General features: G+C 37.2%; 1 protein-coding gene across 1 annotated transcript; it reads right to left on the bottom strand.

Moving 5' to 3' along the window:
* Positions 1-49: 49 nt before the first annotated feature.
* LOC128249919 (monocarboxylate transporter 13-like) lies at positions 50-7276 on the bottom strand. The gene is made up of 6 exons (XM_052974531.1): positions 7198-7276; positions 6558-6701; positions 5048-5191; positions 4202-4336; positions 1678-2736; positions 50-486 (listed from the first exon to the last, which is right to left on the bottom strand). The coding sequence occupies exons 1-6, from the start codon at positions 7274-7276 to the stop codon at positions 353-355; spliced, it is 1695 nt and encodes a 564-aa protein (XP_052830491.1). The 3' UTR covers positions 50-352.
* Between the last annotated feature and the right edge of the window lie 3331 nt (positions 7277-10607).

Raw genomic sequence — 10607 nt, 5'->3', positions numbered from 1 at the left:
ATATATATATATATATATATATATATATATACATATAATGATGCTGAATGTAGTTTTTGTTAGCACAATACCATAAATTATGTGATTGCCAGCACAATACCATAAATTATTTCAATTTTGCTGAACTTGTCCTCTCGGGGTTTAATTTGTTGTTATTTTCATCAAGAACGAAGGGACATAAAATAAAGTCAGCCACAACAGGATTTGAATTCATGACGAGAGTGAAGGAAGTGAAACACCAGCAGCAAACACTTTTGCTGTGTAGTTTTCTAATTCTGCTAATCTGTTGTTCTCGGTGTTGTGGAATATGTCGGTAAGCGCACAGTAATGCTGACCACGGTAATGATAGCAGTTACAGCTCTTCCCTCGATTGTTTGTTGTACGATAAGAAAGCCGCCAAGAGAACCAAGGTACCGCTTAAGAGAAGGCCGACTCCGTTCAAAAGGAAACCGAGGTTGTAAGAACCAGTGACGTCACGAAAGTAACCTGTGGAATAAAACAAACGTTACATAAAGAAAATATATTAAAAAAAAAAAGAAAAAAAAGGTAATTGAAATTGTTATTTCATAGCAGAATAACTGGCACTCCGTCAGTTACGACCGAAAGTATTCCAGTCAATGCGATCAACGGAACAGCCTGCTCGTGAAATTAACTTGCAAGTGGCTGAGCGCTCTACAGACCCGAATACCCACAACATAATTCTCAGGCAGTTTCAGCGTGACACAGAACGTGTCAAAGGTTGACCTCTTTGAAACACAGACCCAAATCTTTTTTGCCAGCTGAGTGGGCTGGAGCAACATGAAATAAAGTGTCTTGCTCAAGGACACAACGCGCCACCGTAGATTTGAACTCACAATCTTACGATCGTGAGCCGAATACGTTAACCACTAAGCCACGTACCTTCACCCATAGCAGAATACTGGGAGATATATAACATAGAACTGATTTCTAGTGCAGGTATATGGTAACACATGTTGGAGGAAACTGAAATTATATCGACTGTTATAGAGATCTTGAAACGTGAAAGCAGAGTCGTCTTTGGTAGGATTCGAATTCAGAACAAAAAAGGAAGCAACTAAATGTCATATCTCAGATAAGACACATCTTGATTTTGGCTCAGAATTTAATGGGTAGTTATTGGAAAGACTACAGGGAACTGGAAAGCAAAGTCCGTCACGGTTGAATTTGAGAATAGAACATAAGCCGACACAATTAAGTGCCAATGTTCTACCGATATCTCCAATCAATCACCATTAAAACTATGTACACAAGCATCTTCCGATGTGCGGAAGCGTTGTGTCCCGAAAATCTTTCTGTAATGTGGAGTTCCAAAACTCGAAACCTCTTCTGCTATTGAGTGCTTGTCACGTAGAAGTCAATGAACGTGGAAACACTGGGGCAAAAATACGTTTTGTATTACGAAATTCCACCCAGCGACAAGATTTTCAGGTGTTCAATTGCTCTATTGATTATGTCTCTGTGCTAGTTCAATGTGCTATCTAGAATTGTTCGTACCTTTTTATCGAGAGAATTAACGAAGTAGAACGATTTCGATGGAGAACTGAAGCTAGAATGTAGATTTGGTTTGAAGGAGTTTAACTAGATTTTTAAAACAAAATCTTTTAAAATGCAGATAGCTTAAAAGAATATGAAAAATAGCCCAGAAGAAATACTTACCACAAAAAGAATATGCTACTGTTCCTAATATTCCATTTCCAAATATAATGAAGCCCATTGCGCCCGACATTCTTTGAGATCCAATAAGATCCACCATAACTGTGATTGAAATTGAAAAATATAAGCCAGTAGCGAGCCCATTGCAGGCGCAATATATAACGAATAGCAGGAATTTGGTGTAGTATGATATAAAACAAGCAGCTATTCCATGAATGATGAGGGTAACGCCAAGCATTCGACCACGATTCAAAGACCTTCGGTCAGCCAAGAAAACCATTAACAGACGACCCGCAAAATTGGTTACCCCAGCAACTGTCAGAAAAGTAGCACCGTCCTCAGTGGATAAGCCTAAGTCTATAGCGTGAGCTGGAAAATACGTTAATGGTATGGCGGAAACGGTGTTCCCAAGAATTATTCCAATATATCCACAGAGGAATACTTTTTCCTGGAACAGAGTTAAATCTGCAGCAGCCAAACATTTTTGCAAGTTTCTTCTAAGTCCATCAAATAAACGTTCTGAATGCGTTTTGGCGTCATTTTCTGTGATGCTTTCCTTTATCTCACAGGAAGATTTTTCACTTGAATAAGCACAATCTTTTCCTTTTAAAACAAACGACTCACTTAGTTCCACCGATTGCAAGTTAACATTTCCACAGCTATTTCTGTCTTTTGAGTCCGTCAAAAACGGAGAGATTTCTCCTTCATCGTCTGATTGTAGTTTCATCGATTCAGTTTGTTTTCCTCCTTTAGCAGTCGTATTTCTATCATTTAGCTCTACATCGGTAGAATTGATGACTTTCGAACGTGTTGTTGTGTCGTAGCAACTGATGGGACGTAGAAGGGCGCCAAAAACAAGACATTGTAGACAAATACCAGCATCCAGAAGAAGAGCTCCACGGACTCCGTAGGTTATTATAAGGTAGTTGATTAAATACGGGAAGATGAATTGTCCGACGCTAACTCCACAAGCAGCTATCGCATTTGCTGTGCCAAGGTAGCGGTTAAAGTAGGTACTCAGGATAACTGTGCTAGGTCCATACAAGAAAGCAAGTCCAGCACCTAATATTAGAGCGAGAAAAAGAGAGAGAGGAAGAAAAAAATATAAAAAATTATAGATAATATTGTTGCTGCTAATTATGAATTTAAAATTTGGAAGAAGTGTTCTATGAATCTTAGTATGTAACTGTAAGTATTTAGGCGATATTTATGTATCAGTAAAGCACTGGAGTCTGTGTAATCGATTTAGCTACTCCTGTATATGAGTATTAAAAAACTGCATCCCTCTGCCAAGCCATGTCGAGCCAGTACGGTAGATGGGCTCATCAAACCAGTATGATCTCAAACCATTCTCTGGTGGAGAGATTGTTTTGAAGCAATCCAATTTAGGCAATCCAATCCAATTTAGGCAAGGGAGAGCATAGGGTTTTAAACTTACCTTTATTTATCGGAACCAGAAGGATAAAAAGTCTAGTCAGTGGTGGAAGGATTTGAACACGGAAGACACGGGATGTAACTAAGCACGGCATTTAGCCTAATTCTCTCCCGTTTCTAACATCTGACAATCGAATGCTGTTATTACGATGATAAGGCGGCCGACTGGTGGAATTGTTAGAGTATGCTTGGCGGTATTTGTTCCGGCTCTTTGCGTACTGAGTACAAATTCCTCCGAGGTAAACTTTGCCTTTCATACTTTCGGGATCGATAAAATAAAATAAAGTACCAGTCTCATACTGGAGTAGACAGTATCGACTAAACACCTCGCTTCAAATTAGCTGGCCTTGTGCCTAAATTAGAAACCCTTTATCATGTTGATACTAATAATTTGCATAGTCACAAATCTAAACGAAGACGATGATGACGACAATAATTATCTTAATTCTTTATTAGTCAATCAAGTAGATACAAAAGATATGAAACTTACTCTGACAGTTACAAAGAAAGAGAGAACAATATGGAGTGAGGCAAAATACGCTTGGACGTTTACAAATTGCGAAAGGAGTTGGTAAGATGCGTCATAAAATACATTAAAAGACAAATTTAGACTTACGCATACAAAACGATTTTTCTAACACTAACGACTCTGCCAGCTCGCTGCATTATAATTGTGACAACATTCAAGTGGTACATGCAAGAAAGGGAAGCGCACTGGATAAAATGCTGTGTTTAGTTAAGTTCAAATGACTCAGCCATATTATTTTTGTTTTCCATCCTTCGGGTACCGATAAATAAAGACAGAACGACGAAGAGTGATAAAAATAAAGGTGGTCAATGTTCCACAAGAAATGGATATTTGCCGGCGAGTAGCGGCTATTTTGCTAGATACAGGGGGTGGGGAATGAGCATATTGCACGTGTACAGGCTTCAGAAGAAAAATTAGTCGGCTCAAGGAATGACGCTATTGGCTCAGACAAATCAAGAAAATATGGAAGCCATCCCAGATTCGATCAATCTCTCAGGTGGTTTTCAACTGTGTGTGATGAATGATAGCAAAAAGCCAAGATATCACATATGCGGTTGCACAAACCACCTGAGGATTTTCTGTTTCGGGCAACCAGATTTCTCCAGGGTTCTAAAGTTTTCTCTGGAAACATTCTCTTTTTAGCATTTGTGACAGATTGGAAAGGTATCTTGGAAGCATAATGGGACTGCGTGAGGCTAGCTGATGTGAGAGGGGTACAAAAACCTCACAAGTCTGTACAAGCCTTTCCAACTGTCAAACGAGTATCAACTGTATTCCGCAAATGTGCTAATGTAGACATGGACATACTGGATCAGGTCAGCCAGATTGTATCTGGGTAAGCTGTTCTGTATGCAGGGATAACATAGGTCTGTGGATGACCAATTCAAAGTGGCCATAAATTTGTTTTCTGTGCAGTCGGTTTTTCTACACACATCGACCTATATCTGTCGAAGTTGGACAATAAACCTTAACCAATTCCACTAGTCATGTTGAGCCTGAAAAAATTCAGGCACTACTTTTTCATACGTGACTATATTATTAAAAAAAAAGCAAAGTATTTTTTTTTTTTTTTAGTTATAAATGAAGTAAAGAGTTAGATAAAAAGACGGACATTAAGTGGTAGATAACTAGACAAAGTGTTTGATTCTGATTTTATGTATGCTGCAGAGTGAGACTGGACTAGTCTCCCGTCACATTGTTCAAATGATCATGTGGCCCAAACTCTTGGACGAAAGGGAAATGTTAGTTTTGTTATTAGTTAGGAACGAAGAGAAAAATAGCTACAATTGCGTTAGGGAACTGTAACGATATCTCATCTCATCTAGAACTTACAGTCTACTTATAGTTCTACAACATCAGTCAAAGAAACAATTAATTAACTTATTAAATTTAGACTAATAAATTACTTACCACTAAGTATATGCATAAACGGTAGTAAAAATACATCTTTTGAAATAGAATCAAGGATAAAAGTCAGTGAACACAAAATAGAACCACAAAGGACAAGTGTTCTGAATGAAATGAATTTTGCCAGAAGGTTCATCGCTACAAATCCTTGAAAATAAAAGAATAGAGAAAAGGAAGTAAGGAGAATAAAGGAAGAGGACAAAAACAGAAAGTGAAGAGGAAAGAATATGAGGAAGAGAAAGGGAAGAATTTAAAGAGAGAGAGAGAGAGAGAGGGGGGGGAGGAAAGTAAAAAACATTTTAGTAAATTTAGGAAAAACATGAATACGAAGAAATTTTTCTTAAAACGATAGATGGAGAAAATTACTATATAAAGTGTTGTTAAGACTATACCTCGTTACATTTATACAAGAAGAAAACAAGAAAGATTCAGTGATGGTCATGCCTATCCTCAAGGTCATTGGACACCTAATTTTGGAATGAGTGGATCTAAATCAGCAATTAAAACCAAACTAGATTACAATTCAAACCGGATCATCCAGGAGCTTGCCTCTTCATACAATTCACCACATAGAACTAGTTTCACAACATACGGTACCTTTGACCATATTGTAACCAAATTTTGCACAAGGTTTGGTTTTTAAAAATCCTTTTAACTTCATCATTATGGAAATTAACGGTCATCTCTTTAGAAGCATCATCTCTGTAGAGGCCAAAGAGGACAAAGGGGGACTTTTTCCAAAGGGTATCGAGACTATACAACTCGATGAGGTCGCATATGAAGACTCCCATCGCTACGTCAAAGGAGCCCATGTGGACGGATTGCTAGACCCATGTCGAACCTTTGTTGAACAGCACTGTCTTTCTGGCATGCATAATGACTTCTATAAGCCCCTAACGAAAGAAAGCGCCTTGGTCAGTAGTCCTTTTGATATAGACGGGTAAAAGTCGACTGTATCAAAGTGAGTGAACCTCGCTCTGCCACTTCCCTTGTTGGTGTTAAACCATCAGAGAAAGGTTGATGGCCCTCCTAACGCCGTTACTGATATTTTTCAATATGTGCTTGCTCGCCAGACCGATCTCGGATTTGGCCGGATTAATCAGGCGATATTTAAAGTTTGAGGCAAAGTTCTGTTTATGATCTTTTATGGTAATGAAGACGTTTCTTTTAGCTAAGATCTTTACTATATCCTCCATCTCTAGTTCGTTAGCTAATTTTTTAGCTTCACTGTAAATGTCGTTGAATGTGTGTGGGGAAGCATGCCTATAATTTTGTGTGATATTATTTTCTAGTAGTCTATCGTAATCTAGGGTGAGTATCCTACATAAGTTTTGGTCTTGGGCCAACAGGTTTTTGGGATCTGACAATACGTTATAAAGCTAAAACATTTATGGACGGGAAACCTAAGTTAAACCCATTAACCGGCCTTCCCCATTTTACACACACACACACACACACCCACACACATATTTATCAAATGTTTCGATTATTGTATTATATGTTATATCCTTACCTGTTAAACAACTTGTTGTATATTCTACACTCAGAATTGATGAAACAGCTGTTGAAGACGCACTGAATAAATACTGAATTTCCAAGAAAAAGATACCGAAGTGCCGTATATTCCCCACCACAAGAGTCATTATTGATGTTACAGCTATAAAAAAAATAGATGAAAAATCGGGTAGCTTCTTTTCCACAAATTCAAATCTGCTACTTATGACTTTTTAAGATTCTTATATAAATATGAAAACGATCCCTTAAAATATTTCAGTGAATTTTTTTACAACTTTTATTTGTTTTCTCAACTGTCAAACATCCTCTATCAGTATGTATGTATGTATGTCGCGAAAGGTCTGGTTGGCGGCCTAACCTTCCGAGTTCATTTACAGGGCTTAGAAAAACTGAAGGACTGCTGCAATAAATGTGTGAATCTGAGAGGGGTATGCGTTGAATAAAATCGTAATTAACTGATCCTCTTGTATTTTATTTTACCCAAAGCCAGGAACTTTTCAGCACCCCCTCGAACATACGTACGCACTAACAGACACATATAAATACACTCAACAACGTGTACAAGTGTATAACGTGAAAACATCTGTATTTCTGAGTGAGTTTGTTATTAAACTGCGAAAAAAGAACGATAACTTTACCTGCCAACACAACCCAGGCCCATCCACGGTCTATAGGTCTTCTGTCCATACACATTGTCTGTGTTGTTTCTTTCTCCATTGTGTCTTTATCGTTACTGTTCATCTCACTTTTATACTCCAGGTAAACCCTTCACTGATTCTTGTCGGTTGTTTTCCTATGTATTCTGCCTATGTAATCTTTCCAGTGTCATAAGACCTTTGAGCCAATAAAATTTGAAATCCTTAATGAGAAACGCTTTGGTGTAATAAACAACGAGGTTTTTTGGTAAAATTAGTTATCAAATACTGGGATTGAAAGTATCGACTAACTGCCATACCTCAAAATTTCTAACTAACAAACTAGGGACGCTGGAAGTAAAGGAAACAGGTTGTGATTGACGGACAGGAATCTGAAGCAAGTAACCGACTCGCTAATTGTAGTCGCTCAGAAAACGAGTCATTGGGACAAACTTGATAAAGGCAAGATTTGATCCAATTCAGTCAGGGAACAAACACAGAATCTATTGGGGAAAAAACGAAAGTACTAACCATCTTTTGAGGGAGAGCAGTGAACTAGAAACAATAAAAGAGTATAGTGCAGGCAGGATTGTGTCAGTAAAATGTGAATTGGGATGTTATTCGAGTGTGTTGGTGCAAAGTAAGCGAAAATGGTATAAATGCGAGCCACAGGATTAGATAGAGAAGAAAAATTGCATGATTCTATGGGATTTCCCCAAACAGACTGATCGTACAAGTGAAGCAAGAGGACCACATATCATTATAGAGAAAGAAATAAGCAACGTCAGATTATTATTATTATTATTATTATTATTATTATTATTATTATTATTATTATTATTATTATTGAGTGAGCGCAGTGCATACCATCAAATTGACTCTGGGGTAAAATATATGAAGCCCAGTATACCCATCAGGACTACCCATCCGATAAGGGTACACCAGGCACATGCATCACGACCATATGTGCGCGATATAGTGATCTCATATTAAGATTAACAGCGCAGGTGGGGCCCGGTTAGAATTTTCTTCAGGTTGAGTAGCCCATCCCGCTCAAAATGTCCCTGAATAACGGTTTTTTAAGGATGTTGAACATGTTTCCAAAGGTGAATTATCTAAACCCCAAACAATTCCTCTCAACACATGTCTATGATGCTCCTCCACTACTTCTGCTCGTGATCAGGGATGCACATATCGTCAGCCATTAAGAGACATGCTCAACTGGTTAAGGTCAAACAACTGACAAGCAAATCTGTGGTATTGAGCAGAATATTTGCTATAGCCCATCTTTTTATACCAAGATAAAACAATGTACATGATAACACTTCCAATCAGTTAAGATGAGAAGCCATGAGAGCCAATGCCTTTTACTGCATCAGGGCATTTATTATTATTATTATTATTATTATTATTATTATTATTATTATTATTATTATTATTATTATTATCATTATTATTATTATTATTATTATTATTATTATTATTATTATTATTATTATTATTATTATTATTATTATTATTATTATTATTATTATTATTATTATTATTATTATTATTATTATTATTATTATTATTATTTGAGGCTGTAAGCTGGCAGAATCGTTAGCACGCCGGACAAAATGCTTAACGGCATTTCGTCCGTCATTACGTTCTGATTTCAAATTTCACCGAAGTTGATTTTTACCGCTTTCATCCTTTTGAAGTGGATGAAATAAATACTCGTTAAGCGCTTGGAACGATGTTATCGACTAGCCCCTATATCAAACTTCAGACCTTGTGCCTATAGTAGAGAAAGGCTATATCTAGTCAAGAGGTCGTCTGCCGATGGACAGACACCACTAGGCTGAATGTAGTATAAATTTCAATGGAAGATGTATCAAAATGTTTTAAGACACGACAAGTTAACTAATATTTAGAAACACGAAAATGATGAGAATTGCGAAAAAAGCTTCTTTTACTTACAAGTCAATCAATTCATATCGTCAAGTCAATCAATTCATATCGTTAAAAATCCATAGAGTAAATATAATATAATATATACCATGTAAAATGATTTATTCAAATAGCTGTCTTACGTGTTTTCATGATGGACTTAAAATAGATTTAACTGAAATCAAGATAAACGTTTAAGCAATTATTTAGATTTTATTTACTTAGATTTCAAGCTTTGAGCTGAAACCGAAAAAAAAATGCACATGTGTGTGTGTGTGTGTGTGTGTGTGTGTGTGTGTGTGTGTGTGTGTCTGCGCGCGCGTCTGTGTGTGTTTGTGCATATATATATATACATGTGTGTATATATATATATGTGTGTGTGTGTGTGTATCTGTATATATGTGCATACACACACACACATATACATGTATATATCAATATATATATGTGCATATATATATAAATATGTATGTATATATATATGTATACATATATATGTGTGTGTACGTGTGTGTATCTGTGTCTGTGTATACATAAATATATGCATATATTATATGCATACATGGTTCAAAATAGTACAAAAACAAAGAACAGAAGACGGACAGGTGAAGGAAAAACAAGGTGTTCGTTTGACGCTCAATGCATGTATGTACGTATGCGTGTATATGTATGTATGAATGTGCATATATGTATGTGCATATATGTATGTATGCATGCATGTATGTATGAACGTATGTACAGTACGTGTTTGCCAATTATCTAACGTCTGGAAGCAAAAGGAGTATTAGATAACAAAGAGCAACTTAATTCTCAATGACTCTTCGCTTCTTTATTAAAAACCAAAAAAGAAAAAAAACGTGAAAAAATGTTGATGAAATGCATTTGTTTCTGCGCGTGTGTTGGCATGTGAGTGAGTGTGTGTGTGGGGGTGTGTGCGTGTGTGTATGTGTGAGTGCGTAGTGGGTTGATTTATTATCAGCTTGCAACATGTGTGTAGCGGGGGCGGGTTGAGTTATTATCAGCTTGTAACATAAGCGTGTGCTGATAACAGACAAGCAATCGAATCGTGAGCAGGACAAGGTTACATTATGTCACCATCAACATCATTCACTCTCTGCGAACAGCTCTGTATCTATGCTCCAGAAGTTCTCTTGTTTATTCCTCTCAGCAAACAAAGTTACTGGACCAATCTAGTTTTGTCGAAACAAGTGGGAAATCCTTTGTGATTGATGGGAAAACACTTGATCCCCAAGGACCTGTGCTGGTCAAGGAAAAGTCAGCACTTTGTTTAGGGTCTGACCTACATTACTGACCATAGTCTATATAACAGAGAACATTTCCTATCTCTCTCTTTTGCGTCAGCTATGACCAAGGAGCAACACTTCCCTTCGTATTTCACTAGACATACGAAGAGAAGCCTTCAGCTGCAAGAAAGACGATACCACCTTTATCCTTTCTTCCTTTCTGGTCTGCATCGTGCA

This window comes from Octopus bimaculoides, chromosome 18 (assembly GCF_001194135.2).
Source record: "Octopus bimaculoides isolate UCB-OBI-ISO-001 chromosome 18, ASM119413v2, whole genome shotgun sequence".
Lineage (NCBI taxonomy): Eukaryota > Metazoa > Mollusca > Cephalopoda > Octopoda > Octopodidae > Octopus > Octopus bimaculoides.
Note: the sequence above shows the minus strand (reverse complement) of the source record. Positions and strands in the feature narration are given on the sequence as shown.

Bases quoted from the DNA above. Each gene is read 5' to 3' on its own strand.
- LOC128249919 (XM_052974531.1), bottom strand. From the start codon at position 7,276: ATGGAGAAAGAAACAACACAGACAATGTGTATGGACAGAAGACCTATA. The intron at 5,192-6,557 runs GTAAGGATATAA...TTTATTTTCAAG, and splicing joins TACAACAAGTTGTTTAACAG to GATTTGTAGCGATGAACCTT. The intron at 4,337-5,047 runs GTAAGTAATTTA...CTCTCACATCAG, and splicing joins GTTTATGCATATACTTAGTG to CTAGCCTCACGCAGTCCCAT.